The 23939-nt window shown below is 41.0% G+C and overlaps 1 protein-coding gene across 1 annotated transcript; it reads right to left on the bottom strand.

Annotated features, from left to right (window-relative positions):
* Positions 1-892: 892 nt before the first annotated feature.
* On the bottom strand, positions 893-14969 carry CMAS (cytidine monophosphate N-acetylneuraminic acid synthetase). The gene is made up of 8 exons (XM_050324782.1): positions 14779-14969; positions 11785-11927; positions 11416-11571; positions 8609-8742; positions 7628-7722; positions 6667-6838; positions 4341-4491; positions 893-3613 (listed from the first exon to the last, which is right to left on the bottom strand). The coding sequence occupies exons 1-8, from the start codon at positions 14937-14939 to the stop codon at positions 3339-3341; spliced, it is 1287 nt and encodes a 428-aa protein (XP_050180739.1). The 5' UTR covers positions 14940-14969; the 3' UTR covers positions 893-3338.
* Positions 14970-23939: the final 8970 nt, after the last annotated feature.

The following is a 23939-nucleotide window of genomic DNA, read 5'->3' as shown; positions in this document are numbered from 1 at the left end:
AAAAAGAAACAGTGATTTAAGAACACACAAACAGAAAAAAAAAATTAAAAACAAAAACCTTCCCAGATCACCTTTACGTTTTCTGGTAAAACTAGTTAACTAATGTGTACTCAAGGTTTAAAATTATTAACTTGAAATCACCAACTACCAAAAAATATCTCTGACTTCAAAAGGCTGAGATATATGTGATTTGTGTTGATGTGAAATGAACCAAGGTCAGAACTGGTTGCATCACCCTACGGGACCTGGAGAGAAACATACACTGAATAAGAGATAGGTGAGATAAAAATAAATTAATGGAGTCAGAAGTAGGTGAAGGGCTAACCTCTTGTATCAAAGTTAGCAAATGTAATGATATAGTTACTGTATAACTGGATATTCTTCCCTCTCCTCAACTCTCCTGGCAAGAGCCACCAAGCAGCCAAAAAGCAGGAAAGATCTCAAAGCCCAACCACAACAAGAATCTCTTCAAGACCCTCCTGCCAAATAATTCTCAATGTGTTCTGCTCAAATTTACAAGACCATCTTTCTATAGAAATACTGGGCTGGCTTTGAGAGCTCATTAAACAGAGAGATGAATCCCACCTTTTCACAAACCTGGACACAGAACACACAGCACTGTGAAACCAGCTACTTGAAATCAGGGAACACAGGCAAGTGAAGAAGTATATTCAAGAGGGCATAACCACACTCAAAACACTCAAGATTTGCCTCCAAGACCAGAATGAGATAAAAATTTTGAATAACTGTGTGTGCATGTGATTAATTTGGGCATTAAATTTGTCCACTTTTATCAGTACAATCCATTCGTGTGGCACGTGAACGTGGAAGCATATTATCTACAGTACAGGATCTCATTACAAACCACCCCACAGCCATTCTCTACCCAAAAGACTATAGAAAACTGTTTATTTAAAATTTCAGGTAATCAGCTTTTTTTTTTTTATAATAGCTTATTACAAATTACCACAAGCTTCCTTTTTTCAGTTTCACATAATCATGATAAAACAGCCCACATCATCTGAGATTTTCTTTGGAATATACTAGGTATTTTGAAGTTAAAAAAAAACAAACAAGTGCTCACAGGACTAAAAGAGATTATTTCAAAATTAGCCCAGTATAACAAAAGTGACCACTGAAATCTACTGATTGAACTACACCCCTCTAATCAAGGGCAATCGTGGTGCCATGACATGAAACAGCAGGCATTGGCAAAACACACTGCACAACTGAAGCCTGCCTGGGACTTGGGATTTGACCTTTAAGGTGACAGAGTAATCCTCATCATCTCTGCCTCTGTGACCCCTAAATTCTTCATATGATTGAGGATCTTCCATAAAATCAAGAGGAGTAATCTGAACCTTTCAGGCAGTAGGATCATGCATGTCCCATATCCTCAAACAGGCTTTATGTTGTAAATACTCTCTAGAGCTCTTTTCATATTCTTCCCAGCATAAGATTACACCATGTTCTTCTAAACAAGAATTTATCAGAGTGAAAATATTTATATATCAGCTACCATTTCTTTCTGCTCGTTACCAACACTCATATGAAGGTGTTTCCGTGTTTATTTTTGATACATTTAGAATTTTTGGGTGCAGCCCTGAAGTACATGCAGCACGTTCAGCAAGCAGCTGAAACACTGGAAGAGTTCTTGACTCAAACAGTAAGCTACAAACAGTACTGCCAACTCATATTGCTAATATAATTGCACTTACTCATGCTTTATGCTTTCTCTAACATAAATGACATGGGGATCAAGTTCTTCACAGTCACGTTATCTAAAGCCATCTATTCACAGGGAATTGCTCCTGTAATCAAAGTCATCAAGTTAACGATGACAAGGTGAAGTAACCAAAAACTTGGCCAATTTCTGTGTGATATAATCAAACCTGAATAGTTTATCCAATCTGGACTTTTGAAGCTTTACAACATAGTCTGTACAACTAAAATAATTCATGTACCCATACCAAAGCCCACAGTTCTATCCAAAATGTGACTCTCCTGTTATCAAAGTCCATCGGATGTATCCAGAGCCCTAAAACCTGACAGAAAGGAAATACTTCAGTGATAACTTAGAGCTGGTTAGTGCAGTAAACAATTCATCTGTTAACCCTGATAAGCCTGTTAACTGTAGATTGGACTGAGATTTATTACTGCCTTATTTTGGCTTTGTGAAAGGAAGTAAACACCAAGTTAATCAGAGGCCAATATATTGAGTGATATTATATTGGGAGTTTCTATTTAGCAGGGAAGCAAAATAAGATGACAAGCCATTATCACTCACCTCAGTAGTAACTGCCTGTGCAGTATGGGTATTTTTTATTTTTTAGCAGAGCCCAAGACAGAACTTGACTCCCTGATGACTACTATTGTATTTGCATGGTACAATACAAACCCTATTTTTCATAAATACACATAAAACAGCTTTAGCATGCTGTACATATATTTTATATAAACCCACAATCAGTTATGTTTTGGGTTTTTTTTAAACAGCAGATACTTTTCCATACAATAAACTTAAAGAGTTTTGCTTGGCTTTAGATCATTAGTGGTAGCCATAAAGTCTTCATAGAAAGCAACGGAGTTTTTGCAAAGAACTCAAAGTCAGGGGGAACTTTACTCCAAATTTAGCAAAACATTTGGGTATGTTAATTTAAGCACTTCAATAAAACCCAATGTAAACAGACTCAAAGATAAGAGGCACAATTCCAAATGTGATTTAATTATTTATGAGCTTAAAACTGAACACATGCTTAAGTGCTTTTCTTAAGTAATATTAACTGGTTTTCCAGGAACAGAGCTGTGTTTTAAAAATACAGGAAGAAGTCTGATAGTACTTTACACCTGACCTCTCCAGCGTATGTTAAAACTCTTCCCTACTAGGGACAAATTCTGTAAAATGCAATCACACAACCACAACACCATGCTGACTTTTGGTAGAAGACGCATAAACCACATGAGCAAAACTGACAGAATTTTTTTCTTTAAAATTTGAATTACAAACCCTCAAGTCATGCAAAATCATTGATCCCCGAGAACATTCTGATTATGATATAAAGAAACATCACTCCTGGAGGAGAGGTGTGATGATTAGGAGGAGATTTACAGTAGATTTGCTACCTTTTACAACATTCCTTCTATTGCTTATAAATGGCTTTTAAAAAATTCATTACTATGATCAGCATACAATTATGAATATCAGCACTTAAAGTGGGACCTTAAATTAGAGGGAGACATTTTTTAAACACTACTTTGATGTAAAACTTGAGAGCACTCCTTTGGCATTTACTGAAGGAGGAAGAGGAGACGAAGAAAAGCAGGAATGACCAACGGCGTTACTCCTTTTTCATTAGTTCCTTATTTCCTCTCCTGCTGTTCTCATTTCCCCCCATTTCCTTTTCTGCTGAACTCATTTCTCCCATTTGCTTCCTCGCAGAGTTCACTTTTTCTAACAACAGGAATATGTGTTCTGCGAACTCCCGCACGGCTCCGCAGCCGCCACTGCTCTTGCAAATGTAACCAGCAGCCTTCTGAGCAGCTGCACAAGCATCAGCAGGCACACCACTCATGCCTGCTTGCTTCAGGCATTCCACATCAGACTCTTCATTTCCTATTAGGGAAGATGACAGACAAGGCAAAACATCACAGAGGGGAAAGGCTGAGCAAACTCAGTATTTTTCTGTGCACGCATTAATCTGTTTGGTTTTTTTTTTAATTTGTATTTTTGCCAAAACGTTCATCTCAGCAGCTCAACAGCACGTTGCATGTGTAAGTCAGTTGTCAGAAGATCTTTGTGATCCATGTAGATGCTGATCACACTTCAAAATCTTCAGGCAAGGGAACAGTACTTTTAAGAGTAGTAAAATTATGTAAGCAACTGAATAAGCATTTGCAGAACTCTAAACTTAATCTGTCTCTGAAATACAATTTAGCACAGAGTCATACCGGCTTTCATTTTAATCTGCCCATTTCTGGTTTCCATTTCAGAACATAATCTATACAATATTCACCTGAAATGTACTAGAATCAGTTCAAAATTGTCAGCTGTAACTGTATGCTTCTGTGATATCCAAAGCTTTCATAAATCCCATTAGAAAAACAGCTAAGACTTCCCTTACGAAATTACACACTGATTCATCAATGCCTCTAACATTTAGATGGCACAAACCTTAAAATACATACCTGCTTTTGGTGATTGTGTGCTGCAATTTGCACATCAATCCCATTAAGTTCAGTATACCGACAAAAAGAAAAGTGTTTCGAAGCTCAGCAGGACTATGAAGTTTGTGTTTGCCTATATTATATGAAGTTTTACTACCAACAAAAGAGGAACTCACCTAAGTAAGCAACTTCTTTCCAGCTCAAACCCATGTCTTCTTGCCAGTCCTTCAGAACCTGTAATTTATTTGTTGCACTGACCTTTGCTACACATCCCAGCTGCATGGCTGACAGTGTTTTTGAACAATCTCTTTCAGAGATGAGTCGAACCTATGAAAATAAAATCAACTTAGAATAAATTCTACATACGAAGAAATAAGATGTAAATTGATTCCCTATAAGAAAAAAGTAGTTTTGCTCATAGAACCTCTCTCAGGAATCAGAAAAGCATTGAATAACCAGTTTCTTCAATCAGAACTCAGAGCACACGTGATTAGCACCCAAACCCACATCACAGTCTTGAAGTTGCTCTCGGAAAGTAAAACACCATTCTGTAGCCCTCCCTGATATTAAAAAAAGAAATTTACATTTTCCTTTTTAAATGCAACATGTACCAAATAAAATACTGGATATCACAGTATAGTGGCATGTTGACTATCTAGTGCAGTATTATCTAATTAAGTATGGAACAAGAGAACTCCCAAGGAGGATTTCTGTAATATTTGTAGAAGTAGAACATTATGAAGTATTTTTCTTGACTGCTCTCCTTAATAACATTATTCACAGTAGCACTTCAGAGCACCAAAAGAACACTAAGTGACTGAATAGCACAACACATTTATCTCTGGAAGTTCATTTCCAACTTGAAATTTCAGAAATTATGTACAAGGGAAGCTGAAACCAGAACATTAGTGCAGCGGGATTCTTAGAAATCTCAGATGCAACTCCTCCAAGTTTTCTTGTCCAAAATGTGGACAAACTTATATTCCCTAATTGCTTTTAAATACTAACAAATGGTTGGCCTTGATTTTAAGTACAGAATGAACAAAGCAAGACTGTATCAGCAACATATACTAGAAATAAATGAAGTGCAGCACAAAAACCAGGAGGTTTTTAATTAAATATTCCATGTCAAAACAAGTATGGAAAGAGGCTCCCACGGGCAACAAAACAGTGATTACAAGCTTCCTTCCCCTTTTGCCTCACAGAAAATGAAGCTGAGGGAGTGCTGAAAAACCATCTACTCCATTTCACAGCCCCAAGTCAACAGCTGCAAAGTAAGTCATGAAAGTCTCATATAACCTGTTATAAAAAATCCTACAATACAGACTCCAAAAATGTATCTGAAGAAGTCTACTTGGGGCACAGCTACCTTTGTTTTCCACTGCATCAGAACTGAGTTAAGGCTCTTTGAAGGCAGCCTAAATCTAAACTTAGTTCTTACCCAAAAACAAAAGTCTTCTAGCTGTATCAAAGGCAGCAGCACAGACAGAAAATAGCCAGGAGGCTAATTTTACATAAATGCAAGCAAAGATTCAGATCAGCAGAATTTAGTAGTACTACTAATAATCATAATAATAAAAGTAGCCATGTTACAGTCTGTGTTGGTTTAGCTTTTCAGTTACACAGGATTCTCTCACATCTTCAAAGCACATAAGCTACGATTAAAACAATTTTGCAGGCAAAAGTGTTCAGGGTTTGATTTCCCCCCTTTGCAACAAACCAACCCATTTGCCTGGAAATTTCTTCCTCTTCTGTTGTCAAGAGGTAACAACACATCCCTGCTTGATGAAGTTACTTGTAATTAATGAGTGGCTAGACTACACAGAATATGATTGGTGCTAGCAAAGCACCATAAAAATTTCTTCCTGAATTTTTCCATGACAAAAATGCTGAGAGAATTGGGATTGTTCAGCCTGGAGAAGAGAAGGCCTAGGGGTAACCTAATTGCAGGCTTTCAGTACCTGAAGGGAGCCTACAAGAAAGATGGAGAGAAACTATTTAGAAGAGCATGTAGTGACAGGACAAGGGAAAATGGCTTCACACTGACAGAGAGTAGATTTAATTAGATATTAGGAAGAAATTCTTTACTGTGAGGGTCCTGAAGCACTGGAATGAGTTGCCCAGAGAAGCTGTGGATGCCCCATCCCCGGAATTGCTCAAGGCCAGGTCAGACAGGGCTCTGAGCAAGCTGGTCTAGTGAAAGGTGTCCCTGCACATTGCACGGGGTTTGGAACAAGATGATCTTTAAGGTCCCTTCCAACCCAGACATTCTATGATTCAGAGGAAGATGCTGCAGCTACTGTGATTGAGATGTCTCAAAACACTAATTTTCCTGTAAGGGATCTGAGAACAACATTTGTCCCACCCAATACACTGTGCTGCTTGATCACAAGTACCATGAAGAAACTTCAATTTATATGCTGCAAGAATACAAGTTTTTAGAACCTTTTAATGTTCAGGTTACATGAGACATAAAACTTCACACTTCAGAACAACACCTACCTGGATTCCTCTTTTCTTTAACAGATCAATGCCAACAATATCTCTATAATCATAGGAGACCATTTCCTTGTGATCTTCTGTCACATAAATGCGACCATTTGTCAGGCATCCTTCAATACTGCAAACCAGCAGCTTCACCTCCTTCAGTGGTTCTTTGCCAAAATATCCAAAGCTAGACAAAGAAGTTATCTTTTTAGGGTGGGAGTTTTTGCACACTCCAAAACCAAATATTTGAAATACAATTGCGATCTTCAGACAGAAGAATCAGCTTTGAAATTCTTCTTTTCTAATGTCTTTTCCAATCATTGTCACTCTCCAACTATATTCTCCCTCTTCAAAGAAACAAACAGAACAATCCAAAAGACAGCTCAGTCGCATTGTCCATTTAAAAATTAGGATAAAATTTATTTCCTTAGTGTAGAAGTTCATGTACTGTAGCATTTTGGGAGGCAAAACTAAAGTGGAGTAAAGGATGAAAAATGCACAGAAAATATGTTCCAGTCCCACCCATTATTTCCTTAGAGAAGTGCAGAGTAGCTGCAAAGAAAGGGTAGCTGAAAAGATGGAATCAGCTCCTGCATTCTGCACAAACACTCTCATTCATGTGCATCAGTGTGGTCCAGATCATGGAAGTCTGGGACACCCCAGCTGGAAAAGCCAGAGGTGATGCTAACATTGCCATAGTGGGGCTTACACTTCTCACCAAGCTGAACTTTAAAACCAAAAAAAAACCCCAAAAAACCAAAGCAAATAAACAAACCAAAACACCCAAACAACCCACCATAAAACAAAGGTAATTCACTTAATTTCAACAGAGGTAGGAAAAAACTATGGGTAGAAATAGTTGCCCAGTTATCTTTGATCTTGATTTCTTACACTACATACATTACGAATTCACGTGACCACACTCTGACACAACGAGCACTATCGAAGAAATAAAGGAATAAAAAGTGCTTTTTACCTCAATACTCTCTGCTCTGCAATAGGCCAGTCAATGTCTATATCGATATCCACACTGTGCTCTGCACGCATTTCATAGTAGGCCATTTTACCACCCTAAGTGAAACAGAAGCCATTCAGACTTTCTGCTTGGCTTAGCACAAATACAAAACTGTACAAGTCAGTACTCTGTAATGAAAGCCAAGTGTCTGGTTACACAGTGGTCACAGTAGATTATATAGAAGTGAACCATCCATAACGATGGTTTTGGCAGTGACACAGAACTAAAAATTTGAAGGAACCTTCTGCAGGCAAGCGTTAATAAGTATTTTCATTTTACAGTTAGAGAAAGTGTGCAAGGTGTTATGCACTATAGTAATTACATCACATTAATTTCCCCAGATCTCTTAATCAGCAAAACAGTAATACCTTTAGCTTTTACTAAGTAAGATTATGAATAAGTCTTTGTTTAGATGTTAAACAAAAAATAATTTCAATTAGAAAAATACCCACAACACCCAAATGATGTTCTGCATTACTACATTGGGATGTAAACATGAGGAAAGGGGAAAAGACTTAAAATTACAGTACAAAATTGGCGTAAGAATAAATTGGCTGAAAATACAAATTGATAGATTATGACAAGACTATGACACTGCATGAAGCTCAGTTTCACACCCTTAGTAGCACTAAAATGAACTACATGATATGCTGGTGAACTGATGTGAAACTCAATACTGTATTATTTTAGGGTTATAGGGATATACTGCACAGTATCATTTGTACAAATTTGTTTGTTGTGGAGGATGCTGTAACTGGAACTGTCCTTTTTACAGCTTGCCCTGCTAAGTTACAAATAATAGGTAAACTGTTCTGAGGACAAAGTGCTGTTATTTCTCATTGACTGCACCAGAAATCAAAATACAGTATTGAATTCAGAACCCTCTACAACAAGAGTAAAATATGTACAATTCTAAAGAGCAGGAGAAACAGAAGCACAAACCTGCAAGTAGCCTTTCTCAATCAAATGTCTCTTGGCAAAATAAAATGAGCCGTTTTCATACAGCTCCCCAGGCCAGTCTTGCCTCCGGTACCGTTTTGCTGGATTCAGGTTTTGGGGCTCTGTCATCTTGTTTTCTGTTAGCAGAGAGAAAAAAAAAGACAAAGTAAGTTTTACAGAACCCCTGTTCAGAGTCACATAACTTTCCAAATAGTTTTCTGTTGAAAAATTGAGGGCACAATTCAGTCACCAACGTCTTTCTTTATTACCTCTTGTTGCTTAACTTTTATAAAGAATCACAAAGTAGTTTGGGTTGGCAGGGGCCTTAAAGATCATCTCGTTCCAACCCCCTCGCCATGGGCAGAGACACCTTCCACTAGACCAGGTTGCTCAGAACTCCATCCAACCTGGCCTTGAACGCTGCCAGGGTTGGGGAATCCACAACTTCTCTGGGGAATCACTGAACTGCTTCTCTTTCTTGGAACCGTGGATAACAAACTGGAGGACTACTCTGGATGTCTAGCAGAAGAAAAGGAAAATTTTCATTCCAACTTTAGCAAAAAACAAAAACAAACACACAAAAATATAAACAAACAAAAAACCCAACAAAAAACCAAAGTTGTCAGCTCCAAAACTGTTTACTAAAAGGAGTAGGGGGGGATATTCTTCTAGACTGTCCTTGCCAATGTGAAAGAAATACTATTCCTGCACTCTGTCTCCTAGTGCACACAGGAATGCCCTGTATGAACTCTTGAGACCTGACAGGACCAACCTGAAATCTTCAATGCAATAAAAAAGAGCATATGTGAAAAAATTTACCCATGAAAGCCATCTCAACACTTCCCCAGAATACTTCTTATTTATGGATATGCATTCTCTTACTTTTTCAGAAGTAATTTATTCAGTGTCCACAAATAAACAAGCAAGTGTCTTTGAACAAACACTATCCCCAAATATCCCACATTGTTACCAATGCCAGTAGTCCATGCAGAAGAAACAGAACCAGGGACCAGAGACTTCTGTCCTTAAGCCATTGAAATTCACGTGCACAAAACCAGCTAAAATTCACCAGGTCTCACAACCCAGCGACAATGAAAAGGTTATAGGGCATTCTGAAACACACAAAACATCCTGAGGCTTTAATCTATATAAACACACCTTGTGTTTCATAAATAAACTAGAGCTTTGTGCTCAATGAAGTAAATATTTCCAGTCAGAGAGAGACATCTTTCTCTTTCAGGGTGTATCAAAATTAAACCTTCATGCAGAAGGAACAACAGAACTACACAGAAAAAAACCCAATAAAATTATTTTAACATAATCAGTATCCTAAAGCTGTATGGGGAAATAAAAATTTTTTTAAAACACTGTATAATGCTCCTATGAGTCACCTGAAACACCACACTCCTGAAAGGCCATTTGCAGTTACCCTTAAGCTGCTAATGTTTGCACAATGTGTTCCTTGTTCTCCTCAAATACAATCCTTACAGCTGACTGATTCTTTGTCTCTCGCCATATTAAAAGACTTTGGATGTCACTTAGTACTAAAGAATTACTTGCTCTTTTGAGTAGGCCTTGAGGCTTTTTTATTTTAACAATCTACCTACAGGGACAAGGTGGCACACAACTGCTTCAGAAAGCCACTTGACACATCCAAATGAGATTTATTCTTTCACAGATGTCCATTCTAGCATTTCAAGATGTGGAGCTGTATGTGACTTCCTAAAGTGCAATCCACAGAATCCAGAAATTGCAATCCATGCTTCTGATATTCCTCTAATACTTTACCAACAGTGTCACTTACTTCTCCTCTTATGAGGAACAATGAGAATGTTCAAGTCTGTAGTCTAAACAAAGGCTTAACTTTTATTCCAACTTCTCTCTAATACCAAGCTTCATTTATTTCACGTGCTCTTTTACAGCATGACACTTTCTAAACTCATTTAAAAAAAATCTCCATCTTAAACGATTTATATCTCAGAAAAACTCAAAATATCAGAGCAACATTCGCTTTTGAAAAAGAAAACAATGTGACAGTATCTGAAATAAAAAGCTTTTAAGAAAACGATGAAAACATTTCTGCCTTAATCACAGAAACAAAACCAACACAGATAATGCATGGAACAGTTCTTTGTACAAGGACAAAAGGTACTTTATAGCTAAAACAAGGTACAATCATTATTTGTAGGATTTCAGTCTTTAGTCATCTTGGCAACTGTAGCCAAGAGGCATATTTTCTCTGGGAAAAAACAGTCACAGTCTTCTGGATGAGCTAATTAACATGAGTTCATTCCCCGTGACTCAAAGGCAGTTTGCAACGTGACATAAGTCAGCAGCCACATTAGCAGGATGAAACAAAGCCTAAGCCTCCAGGCCAAGAGGTTGCCATCCCCTCTTCAACAAGACCTTACCCCACATTACTTGTCACTTGTTAGCTACTGCATAGCAAGAACAAACAATTTTCTGGTTAAGACAGGACCTCAGTGTCTTATCTCCATAAACACGAATACCCACCGAGCAGAAGGTAACATATACATTTTTTGGGAGCTCTGCTTTCAGCCTAGACAAGGTAATATAATCTTAATTTTCAATACTTGATCACTTCTACAAAACAATTACAGAAAGGCTGAGCAGTGCTCATTACTATCAAGACAGCAGTACTTAGAAGGAACTTCTAAGCCATCTCACACCTCTCAGAGAACTCAGTCCATGCCTCTGATATCACTTCCTAAAACAACACGGATATGAAAACAAAGCATTTGGAAAAAAAAAATTAAGTATAACTGTAACCAGAAACACCTAAGTATTACCTCCTTTTTTTACCTCGCTCCATCTAAATTGGTGCCGCCTCACAACAGAGAAGACAGAATCAAACCCCTCCTTCTGGATCAGATCTGCCACTTTTATAAGATCACTGGGATGTAAACAGGGAGATGTTGCTTGAATATTTCCTACAATATCAACCTCTAAAGAAAAATAAAGAAACGTTCATGAAACAATTCATACTTTCAATAACACAAGTGTGAAGTGTGGTGTGAGTAGGTGCCACAAAAAAAAAAAAAAAGATAATATTTTTAGCTTTCATTTAATAAAGGTTTCAGTTATTTTTCTAAATGATAAATGCATCATCTCTCTGGGGTTACAACATAAAAGCTCAGCATATTTCATTACGGATTTACCATGATGATGATTAAGAAACTCTCTGATGGCTTCTAGGGACGTTGAGGAGTCTTGAGAAACTTCAGGGCTTCTGCGATGAACCTGAGCACCAAACTGCTTTGCAACCTTCTCGATTTCATCATGGTCTGTAGAAACCCATATACTGTTGGCAGACAGTGACAGAAATTAATATAAAGAATAAAGCCCAGCATTTTTTACTTACCTGCCATAATCTAAACAGAACAACACCCTGGCTTATGTTTGCACTACAACGTGCAATGAAAGGACCTAGTTCTTGTACTTGCATTAGTAAAGCTATCCTGGTCAGCCCAACGAGCAACTTTTAAAAAATGGGGTTAAAACACACACATTCACAGACTGTAAAATCTGAAGCTTGAGTTGCATTCCATGCAGGAAGCTTAAGCAACATAAAATTCAGAAGTGTTATCAAAAAAAAAATCCAGTGTCAGCACACAAAACATGTTAGCCACATTAACTGATGAGTGGATTGTGAATGGGTTGAATGAGGCAGTCAAAGTCATGTAAGAGTTCAGAAACACGACTGACAGCAAGTAAAACTGCCCCAAAATTAGAAGATTAGCTTATTCTGCAAGTGGTTTAAAACGTGTTAAGTAGGCTCCATGTAATCCCAGAGAAAGAGTTGTTCAAGTTATATATGTTTTGGCACAGAAAACTTTCAGTACTGGTAAAGCAAGATTGTGATCGTTTGGGGAAAATAAACATTTACAAAAGGAAGGGCTAAGTCTGAATATCATGTGATGACAAACACTGAGCAACTGTGAGGCCATTTCTGTCATCGTTGTGGAAAAAAAAAAAGTGAGATAAAGACAAAAGCTATGAAAAAGCACCTTCCCTCTCTCAGCATTCACTGTCCATAGCAAATGGTGCTTTAGTTACATTTTTTCACCCAAAGGCATCACGAGATCATCAGAATAAAAATAATGTATGACAGTGACAGTAAGGTCAAGTCACACCCACGTGAACAAATACAGAAGAGGTATTTTCCATAAACTGCTTTGGGATGGTTAACTTAAATATACACTCCCCCTCAACTAACAAGAGTTTTGTTGTGTAACAAGTACCCTGTCAGCAGAGGTATTTCAAAGGTGACTAGATTAATCTGGAGCATACCCACCCACTGCACCTGTTATGCCTCAAAGTTAGGCTGCACAACCCCAACTGGCTTCCTGTTGGGCAAATTCAGATGCCAAATAGAAGCCACCAGAGGTCATTTAGCAGAATGGATTCAAATACATTAAGTAACCTAGGCTGAAAACGTTCTTGACTGTTTCTTTATTGAAAACAAAACTGAGCCATGCCTCCTCTACTTTTCAGCCACAGTAAGGAGGATTTTCCAGAATAGATAATGGTACAGCAGCAACGAGATATAGAGGGCTCATGCTCACTTCCAGCTCTGGATCTAGCTATAGCTGGGCTACATTTGTACTTGTCTACACTGAGTTCTTGCTCTGAACACAGTGCAGCAGGTTTGCATTGGGAACCTGCCCCCAGATGTGCTACATACCAAGTACATCCTAAGCACGCACTGGGTTTAACTGTTTATCAGTTTACGTGTAGAAAATTCTCAGTTTTGTTGTGGCAGAAAAATCTGTGATGCCCATGTTCTTAACACTAACAACAGACTTGTTGCTGTCCAGCTCTAATTAGTGCTACCAAAGCTTTGGGCACTTAGTCACAAACTGAGCTCCTGTTCTGTAACATGGGCATACACGATTATCTCTTTCCACTGGATGTTTGCAGGATTGCCACCAGTGTGCTCTGTCCTGCTGTGGGCTCCCCAGTAACACAAAGAAAAAAGGAGAGCAAGCCCAGCAGAGCAGCCTGATGGCTGGGGCCTGGGAGCACATGCATGTCATGAGATGCTGAAAGAGATATCTGGGTTGGTCTTATGAAGAGAAGGCAAGGAGGAGACTTCACTGCTGTCTTCAAGTACCAGCTGGGCAGGTGGAGAGAAAACAAAGCAGCTTTTCCTGGATGAGCACAGTAACAGGGCTATCAACTACTGGAACCAGTGCCCAGAAGGGCTGTGGCATCTCCATCCATGGAGATCCCAAACTCAGCTTCATTTGTTCCCGAGCAACCCTCACCAGCACAGCTCTGCACAGTAGGGAGCACCAGATGACCACCAACCAATGTCACCCCATGCTTAAACCATTCACAGGAGATTACCTACAGCCTGCCAGTTCCATTTAATGCAAATGTCTTAATAAAAACGTCAATGTTTACTGACAAAAGTCGTCAGCCAGGCTCCCCGACCAAGTCAGTTACAAGTGTGGTTACAACTCTCTCCTGGGCCAGAACAACTTCAATTTCAAATTACTGTAAGACTTCAACTCCTTCATTCCTGCCCTGCTCACCCTCACCAGGAAGGGACAGCGGAGTTTGTGGCAGGGTGCTGCCTGCCTGCCTTGCCTGATCCTTGACCTGCACCCTCTTGTCTTCAGGGGGGATCTCCTACGACACACCTGCCTCACTCACAGCGTCACAGGATGGGCAAGGCTGGAACGGACCGTGGAGGTCATCTGGTCCCACCTCCCTGCTCTAGGAGGGTCACCTGGAACTGGTTGCACAGGATTCCATCCCGGTGATTCTGGACTATCCCCAGTGGGGCAGACACCACAACCTCTCTGGGCAGCCTGTCCCAGTGCACAGTAAAGATATTTATATCCCTTATATTCAGGTGGCACTTCCCATACCTCGGTTTCTGCCCGTTGCCTCTTGTCCTATTCCTTGGCACCACCGAGCAGAGCCCGGTCACGCCTCTGACACCCCCCGTTCGATGCTGACAGACTTCGCTAAGACCCCCTGGACGAAGGGGCAGCTTCACCCAGCCCCTCCCCAGGCCGGGGTGCCTCGGCACCCCTCTCCGGGCCGGGACCCCTCGGTACCCCCATCCCCATCCCGATCCCGATCCCATTCCCGCTCCGGCAGGAGGAGGGGAGGCGGGCCGAGGGGGAACCGCGCATGCGCACCTCTGGAAGACGCCGGCGTCGATGGCGGCGCGCAGCACCCAGCCGATGAGCGGCACCCCCGCCAGCAGCTTGATGTTCTTCAGCGGGATGCCCTTGCTGCCGCCCCGCGCCAGCACCAGCGCGGCCAGGTGGGGCTGCGGCTTCCCCTCGCCCGCATCCATGGCCGTGCCCGTCCCGGTCCTGTCCCGCTCCGCTCCTCTCCCCGCCCGCCCGCCGCGCCCTGCCACGCGCGCGGCTCCGCCCCGCCGGGGCATGCCGGGAAGTGTAGTCCTGCTGCCACCGCGCATGCGTGCGGGGGGCTCAGGCGCCTCTCCCTCTGTGTGTGGAGGAACGCGGTTTTGTGGCAGGAGGAGCCTCTCAAACCTTTGGGTGCGGGGCGGTGGCCGTAAACTACAGCACAAGTTCCACCTCGGCGTGAGGGAGACCTTCCTGAGGGGGGGCAGAGTCTTGGCACAGGCTGCCCAGGGAGGGCGTGCCGTCTGGAGACATTCCAAGCCCGTTCCTGTGTCACCTGCTCCGGGTGACCCTGCCCTGGCGCGGGGGTTGGACTGGGGGATCCCCGGAGGTCCCTCCCGCCCCAGGCATTCTGTGATGCAGCAATTCCTGCATCAAACGACGACCAAAGCCGGTGCGAGGCGCGGCTGGCAGCCCGGCGGGCACCCCGGGCGTGTCCCTGAGGAGATCGGCTCCGGAGCCGCCGGGAGCCGAGCGGGCACCGCATCCCCGCGGGCGGGGGATGCCCGAGCACCGGGCGAGACAGTGCGGGAGGATTTTTCGATCCTCAGATCGAAGGTTTCTCCTGCGCCGCGCCCTTCCCGCCCGAGGAGCCCCGGCAGAGGGCAGAGCAGCCACACGGAGCCTCCGTGCGTGGGAAGGGAAGCCGGAGAGCGCTCCTCGCCTCTGTTTTCCACCTCCGAAAAAGTGTATTAAAACGTAAGAACACACGTATGTTAAATTATTCCGGCTGCCCTACAGAAACCGAGTGGGTAAAATAAAGTAATCCGCTACTGACATAAGGCTGCTCAGGAATCTGGGGTTTAATGTAGTTTAGAAAATAGGAGGGGCCATTGAGCAGCATCACAGAATCACTCGTGGAGACTTGGGGTCTCAGTCCGTAGTGGAAATGTGCCACATGGAGTTAAACAGGTCTCCTCTGGTTATTTAAGATGTGCTGGGGAGTAGAAGGACCTTATCACTGCCAAAGGAAACACTCCCACTTATATTTATCTGTAGGCAGGCATTTAAGAAGAATAATCATATTAGGGGTTTGTTTTTTCCTTCTGAAGTGTTCAGAGAGACCCAGCAGAGATCGAAAGCTTGCTCTTCAACTCAGCAGATCAAGACAGCACCTTTCAGGCTGCTTTTATTTAGATAAGTTTGAAACTAGTAACCATAATGTGCTGAGGGCTTTATTTCCTGCAGGCTACTTTCCATGCACCTATTTTTAATTTTGTGGGGTTTTTTTTACTCTAGGTTTTCAAGCCTTTGTTACATCTAAATTCCCACTTGTTTAGCACTACACTTCTGTCAGAGGCTGCTGTGCCCCCAACAGACCAAGTTCAACAAAACACGTGCCAAAAACAGATAGACTTCAGTGCAAAGTCTGGTGGTCTTACTGGGAGAATCACAGAATCAAAGAATCGTTGTGGTTGCAAAAGGTGAGTCTAACCTTTGATTGAACACCACCACATCGACTAGACCATAGCACTAAGTGCCATGTCCAGTTGTTTCTTGACTCCACAACCTCCCTGGGCAGCCTGTTCCAATGCTTGACCACAGTGAAAAGATAAAAATATCTGTAATTTGGTTAGTCATGTTGTGAAAATGTTATGACTTAGTAATATTTCAGCTACACAATACAGTTCAGTACTCTTCTGAGTCTTCCTAATCTAGGAATATCCCAATCAGGGAGCTGAGTCTGGATTGAGCTTTCATTTACAGAGGAAAGAAATTACATTAGAAGATCTGGCCTACATCATAGATTTAGATGGAGTTCACTAAGTAAGAATTTTTTTACAAGTTGTGCATAATTACAGTTGGTTCGATTTTTTTTTCTCTTCATATCAAAAGCAAATCTTTCACTCAGAGGGCTGAAATGGTCCTCCACCAAGTGTCTTAAATAATTTTGTCCTTTTTTCACAGACATGTGTGTCACCCAGTACTAAAGACTGTCAATAATGTTAACTTCATAACCTGTCCAGGCAATCTAGAGATTCATATAATAGCAGATTTTCCTAATCTTTACTAAATCTTCTTTTCTGTACTGTAAATCATTCCTATCTTATCTGAAACAGATCTAGAGATTAGATTATTTCTTCAGCAGGCATATACCTGTTTGAAAACAGGCACCATCTCAACTCTCAGAATTTTCCATTTCATATCATAGCTGTCAGTTCAGTCCTTCTCCTAGTTCAAATCTTCCCGACTTCCCATCACCACCATTATTCTCCTCTGGACTGCTTAGAATGTAGTACTCAGAACTGAACAGAATATTGCAAGTGAGTGAAGCAGAAGGATATTGCTCTGATTTATACACCTCTGTATAATTTACCTTTTCTGGCACAGTACTGACACAATTCAGCCAGTGGTTTGCTTTGACCTAAGAGTTGTTTCTTCAGGAGCTGGTACACAGCCAGGTACTTCCAACCTCTGTCTTTGGATCTGGCTGTTATGTGCCCCAATGCAGTTTCCCGCAGTCATTCCTGCAGCAACCAGATTTGTCCCCACCTTAGAGTAGTTTCATGTAAACCACATTCCTCTAGTTTATTTACTTGAAAACTATGTGAGACCTTACTGAGAGTTTCCCTGAGCTTGTGACACATGGTATCTACTCCATCTTATTCTAGACACAGGCCTGGCTTTGTAGCTTGAAATTATACTGATTTGTCTCAGTCTAGGTAAGTTTTTACTGACTGCTATTAGCTGCTTTGATTTCTTTTAGGTGCTTACCAAAACTTGTTGGTTATTCCAGCATTTTATTCCCCAGGATCAAGTGTTTGACTAATGGTTGAAATGCATCTGCGTCAAAGTGTTAGTTCAGATCAAGAGTTCACTTCTGAACTGGGACTCCAACTACATAAAACTGTTGCTGTGCCACTGCACTTGCTACAGCAGACATAGCGGATGGTTCCCAAGCTCTTCCTTTCTCCACGTTTTTAACATAGGGAGCATTTTATGCTTTCTCATCTCAGTAACTCTGCCTGGTTCTGAGAGTTCATCAGCCACCTGCTTCCGTATCCAAGGATGAAACTCGGCTCTGAGCTGCTTTGAGCACACATTACTCACCTAAATACACTCTGACTCGTTTCTTCCGTATTTGTACTGATGTCTTGCTCCTGAAGGGACTGTGTGGGCAACAGCACTCAGTGAGATAAGAACACTAACTACTCTAATAATAGAGCAGGGGAGAACAAAACAAAGAACACAATGTTTTCCAGCTCTTTGGATCATATACCCGGTTTTACATCATCATAAAGTGGCCTGCAGGGACAGGTTTCTTAGCGTGGAGGAAAGGGGGTCAGCTCTCTCATCAACAATAGCTGATGCAGCATTCCCACATCCAGTAGTGGGGACAAGGTCTTGTACTGCCTGCCTGCCCCTAGTCCTGTCATTCCCAATTGTCCCTGAACAAGTAGAACCAAACTGGCCTGTTTCGAGGAAGCACTGGCATAGAAGTAAAACTAGCGGGAATAAATCTATTTTAAAAATATGTTCCACCCACGTGATTCCATTGGGAATAATAAAATCTGTGAATTTCCTCTCTGGCCACCATTCAGCTGCTATAAAGTATCAGTTTCTCTCAAGAAAGAAGTCCACTCGTTCGTATCCGTGTGTAAGAGTGAATGAACAAAACCGGAGGTGTTCAGTAGGTCTGTGCTGAGGTGTTGCTGTGAGCACTGTTCAGAGATTATAATCTATCAACAGGGAGAACACCATGGACCTTAGACTGTGTAGCTGTTATTAAGGTGTATTAGGCATGGCTGAACAAGAAAGCTTGCTATCAGTGATGTCTTGGGGTCTGCTTTCATACCAACACCCTCTGAATTGCCTGTCATGAGATCAGCCCTGCCCTTGGATTTTCTGAGTTACCGGTCTCGAGGTTTGTTCTGCCTTCCCTGACATCCACACTGGTTGTTACGCTCTTCATATCATGAGAAGACAGGAAAAGGATGTAATAACAATTCTCTGAAGCTCACACTGGAGCTTTGTGGAGTGTTGGTCAAAGCCAAATGCATGAAAAACCAATGGCAAAACTGCTGTTGGCCTAACTGGGACCGGGATTTAATTTTGCATGCATGGAGTCTAATTTGGTTTTCACTGGTAGGGCTCCATAAGCAACAGTGCAGGTGGGTCCAGTTGCAGAGTCCTGTCTTTTTCTAGGACATACTTAACTAAATGAGTACTTCAGAAACAGGTAAGAAACACTCAGTGGAAGAATGGAGTGGAAACCTCCAGGACACTCTATTTTTGGGTGAACTGGGAGATACTCTTTCTAGGCCCCTCTGCAGCAAAAGAAGGTTCAGAGTTCCAGATCTCCTTTCCTGAACCATGTGATTTCACAGTGGTGAAATCTGTGGAGTTATGCTGTAGTCAAAACAGTGTAAGGGAAGCAGAGAATGGGCCTGGTAAAATCTATCAAATTGCCCGTCCCTGCTACTGGAAGTTTTGTAGTTGTACAAGTCTTGGGCTAATACAGCCTGTCGATACACGAGAGTTAGGTGAATAAGTGTTACCATGTTTATAAAAAAGGCAAAGGGAATGTTCAAGGGCCGGAGATTACTTAAAAGCAGGCAGGAAGGAATAGAATTACCTAGAGTTTACGCTTGACCTGGTGTATTGTATGGACTTTCTGCGGAAATGAAATGGAGAAATCTATTTTGCTGCAGCATATTGAAATGCATTGTGTTTAATCCAATGCCTGCTGGATGGAATGTGTTCCCTTTGGCAATCTCGTGGATACACAAGAAATCAGAGAGAACTGATGTATGTGTATTTAAGAATAATTTCAAACTGCTGAAGTGCATTCTTTATTACTGTTACCAAGAACCATTACATTATTTGTCAAATGATGTTGACATTACTTGTCTGGATATAAAATAATTATTAGTTTTTGTACTAACAACACTGTTTTACATTTAATTTTTACTATAAAAGAATCCAAACAACTTTGTAAATCGAGTCAATGTTGCAGACATTTACATTTACACATCATTTTTGATAACGTGACTTAGATTCATCCTACATAAATCCAGGTGTCTAAATGAGGCAATAACCTGGAAGCCTGAATACCTCAGGTTCCTGGCATAGCAAAAGTATGTAGTTCAAGTATGCTTTGGAAGGTACCTTTGGAGAGGAGTTAAAGGCACCTAAACTTTGGATTGCTCTCAGAGAGGGTACACCAGCAGCTTTCCCCCACTGGAACGTGAGTTTTAGCAGTGCTAGGTATGCCACAATACTCAGCTTCCTCAGATGCCAGGTTAGTTTGTCCTGATTACATGGACATGGTTAACCTTTTAGCCAGATGTGCAAGCAGAAAGACTTGCAAATCCCTTTGTTACCTTGATCGTTGTTCTTTAAATTTTCTTTTGTCGTCTGATTTAATCTTGATCCTCCCTAAAACCTTCTTCAGAAATTCCTTCCTACTTAAGGGTCCTAGAACATGAACGATGTTTTCTTCCTGTAGTTTGTGGCTTTTCGTTCTTTTTGTTCCAACTTGTGTGTGTCTTCTTACAGTGTCAGGAAATTTCACAGTTCAGCATTTTGTGGGTGGCTTTTTTGAGTTTATTTTTAACTAAGCCTCTGTCAGGTGATTTTTTCTAGCCTTTTGTTCTTACATCTTTTCTCCATCAACTAGCCTATGGGAGTCTAAATCAACCTCCAAAAATATGAGATCGTTGTCAGCTGGTAAATGAAACAACCAAAAAACCTGCCTTATTTTCCTTCTTAGAATGAAACTATGAAGAAATGTTGAGGCAAATGGAGCTCTTTAAGCAGAAACTGCTAAAAAGGCACATGATAGTAATTGTCACAAAAGTAAAAAGATTTATATCAAAGTGAAATGAAATGAAATTTAATGGAATGAAAATTCCAGAAATGAAATAAAATGAAATTTCATGGAACTGGAATAGAATGAAATTACATGAACTTCATTTCATTCCACTATTTCATTTCATTATATCATTTCATTATTTAATTTCATGAAATAGTTGTTTCTTTTCATTATTTCATTTCTTTTAATTTCATCTTTCATTTCATTATTTCATTTCCTTTCATTGTTTATTTTCATTATTTCATTTCTTTTAATTTCATTATTTCATTTCATTGGGCACTTATGCATGATGCAATTTCGGATTCATGCATGAAGTAATTGGGTGCTCATGCATGAATTGATTATGAATTTATTAACACCTTTGTGCAGCAAAGGAGAGAGGTTGGTCTTGCTTTTTGAGAAGAAATCTGGCAGAATCAGTCACAGAAAGGAGGTTTTCAGGGTCTGAAAGTTCACAGTCTCGAAAGAAAGGCAACTTGGGTATTTCTAAGAATTGTCTTACTTTTTGCAGGCACATCTTTCTTCAGAGGAATTCTGTATTAACATCATAAAAAACTCAGCTTCTGAAATGATGAAGGAGGACCTAAAATGCAGGTAAAAGAACCTTATCTAGAAATTATTTTCGCATCCCCAGCCTGCGGACACAGGGAAGAACTTCTTCCTTTCTCCTTCTGATTTCACCTTCCCCGGTGCCTCCAGTCCCATCCCAGTGCATCCCAGTGCCCCCAGCCCCTCCCAAGTACCCTCAGTCCCATCCCAGTCCCTCCCCAGTGCTCCCAGGGGAAAAAAGACAGGAAAAGGGAGAGAAAAAAGGTGAGAAAAGGGAGAGAAAAAGGGTGGCAAAAGTGAGGTGAAAAAGGGCAGGAAATACGAGGCAAAAAGGGAGTAAAAAGGGTGGGAAAGGTAAGGGGGAAAAGGGTGGGTCAGGTGAGGAGGGAAAGGAGAGTTGAGGGAAAGTTGAGGTGGTAAAGCCTGGAAAATGTGAGGAAAAAAGGGTGGGAAACATGAGGGGGAGAAAGGGCAGGAAAGGTAAGGGAAAAGGGAGAGAAAAAAGAGCAGGAAAGATGAGGTAGTTATGCACTCATGCATGAAGTAGTTGGGTGCTCATGCATAAATTTATTGGGAATTTATTAACACCTCTGTGCAACAAAGAAGAGAGATTGTCTTGTTTTTTGAGAAGAAATCTGGCAGAATCAGTCACAGAAGGGAGGTTTTCAAGGTCTGAAAGTTCACAGTCTCAAAAGAAAGGCAACTTGGGTATCTCTAAGAATTGTCTTTTTATGGGCACATCTTTCTTTAAAGGAATTCTGTATTAAAATCATAAAAGACTCAGCTTCTGAGCAAGGAGGACCACAAATGTAGGTAGGACAGCATCTTCTGGAAAGGATTTCCCCATCCTCTGGAATGCAATTGTTCAATTGCAGGACCATCTCCTCACTGTTAGACAGGAACAAGTGCAAACTGTACCCCTTGAGCTACTCCTACATTTTGAATTCCTGTAAGCATTTTGTTGCTCACACCATTGAAGCAATTTGATTTTCTTGATTTAGCAACATGGGTGTATTTCTGATGTACATCTCTGTACAAAGGAATGGGATCAAACCCCATCGTCTTGCACTAAGAATAAAACGTGGTTCTGGCCACAATACAGTCTAGTTTTTCCCCCATTCCTGATTCCAGCCCCAAACCATTCTGGGTTTCCTCCCATTCCAGATTCTGGACTTAATCCAGTCTGGGCTCCCCGTCCCCATTCCGGGTCCCAGGCCCAATCCAATCTGAGTTTTTTCCCATGCTGGATCCTGGCTCTGATACAGTTTGAGTTTTCCCCCATTCCAAATTCCAGCTGTGATCCAGTCCAGGTTTTCCTCCATTCTGGATCCCAGTCCCGATCCAGTGCGGACCAGCTTTAGGCTCTTGTCAAACATTATAATAGTCACCACTGTAATCACTATCTATTCTGTTTTTCTCCATGGGCAAGATTTCCCATATGAAAATCTGGAAGAAGCAATTGTGAAATCAGCTTCATATTTAACATGAAAAGCAGCAAGGTTTACTCAACTCATTGAGTGAGACTCAGAGGAAATACCTTCCTTTTTAAACAAAGATGTGTGATTTAGTAACATTTCTGCATCAGTAAAAGTTTATATATATAAATGTAGAGAAATTAAGAATTATTGTTCAGGTTTGCTTGGCTTCTGATTTGACTCAGAATATGTGATGACAAATGAATTCATTTGACAATACCTGAAGTGAAATTGCACAAGACTGTAAGAAATGGTGTGATATCTGTGGCAGCTGATGCATGAAGTAATTGGGTGCTCATGCATAAATTCATTGGGGATTTAGGAACACCTCTGTGCAACAAAGGAGAGAGATTGTCTTGCTTTTTGAGAAAAAAATCTGGCAGGATCAATCACAGAAAGGAGGCTTTTAGGGTCTGAAAGTTCACAGTCTTGAAAGAAAGGCAGCTTGGGTATTTCTAAGAATTGTCTTCCTTTTTATAGGCACATCTTTCTTCAGAGGAATTCTGTATTATCATCACAAAAACTCAGCTTCTGAAATGAGGAAGGAGGACCACAAATGCAGGTAGGAGAACCTCATCAGACAAAGGTATTAATAAATTCCCAATAAATTTATGCATGAGCACCCAATTAAATCCCCGTGTGTCTTAGCATAGCTTCCAGGAAGATCTGCTCCATGATCCTCCCAAGCACAGAGGTGAGACTGACAGGTCGGCAGTTCAGAGGGTCCTCTCTTGTGCCCTTTTTAAGAATGGGTACGATGCTTCCCTTTTTCCAGTCACCTGGGACTTCATCTGACTGCCATGACTTTTCAAATATCGTGGAGAATGCCACAGATGACCTGTGTTGAATGTAGTGAGTTTATCATGTACATTAGAGCTTAAAGAGGCTCACATCAAATGTGCAAGGAGGAGCAAGCCTTTTTTGCCTTGCTGGGAGTGGTGGAGCATTACTACAAGTGATCATACCTTATAGGACAATTTGCCTGTCACTTATGGAATAAAAAAAATGTCTCTCTATGATGTCTCCTGAATTTACGTTTACAACATACAAAAAGGGTGAGCAAATTGTAGACACGGAGACGATTCTGT

This window comes from Myiozetetes cayanensis, unplaced genomic scaffold, assembly GCF_022539395.1.
Source record: "Myiozetetes cayanensis isolate MyiCay16 unplaced genomic scaffold, myiCay2020 scf3, whole genome shotgun sequence".
NCBI classification, from domain to species: domain Eukaryota; kingdom Metazoa; phylum Chordata; class Aves; order Passeriformes; family Tyrannidae; genus Myiozetetes; species Myiozetetes cayanensis.
The sequence above is the reverse complement of the archived record's forward strand: the minus strand, read 5'-3'. Positions and strand labels throughout refer to the sequence as shown.

Coding starts and splice junctions, on each gene's coding strand:
- CMAS (XM_050324782.1), bottom strand. CDS start 14,939: ATGGATGCGGGCGAGGGGAAGCCGCAGCCCCACCTGGCCGCGCTGGTG. Junction 11,928..14,778: donor GACGCCGGCGTCTTCCAGAG/GTGCGCATGCGC, acceptor GTCTGCCAACAG/TATATGGGTTTCTACAGACC. Junction 4,492..6,666: donor TAAAGAAAAGAGGAATCCAG/GTAGGTGTTGTT, acceptor TTATTTTCATAG/GTTCGACTCATCTCTGAAAG.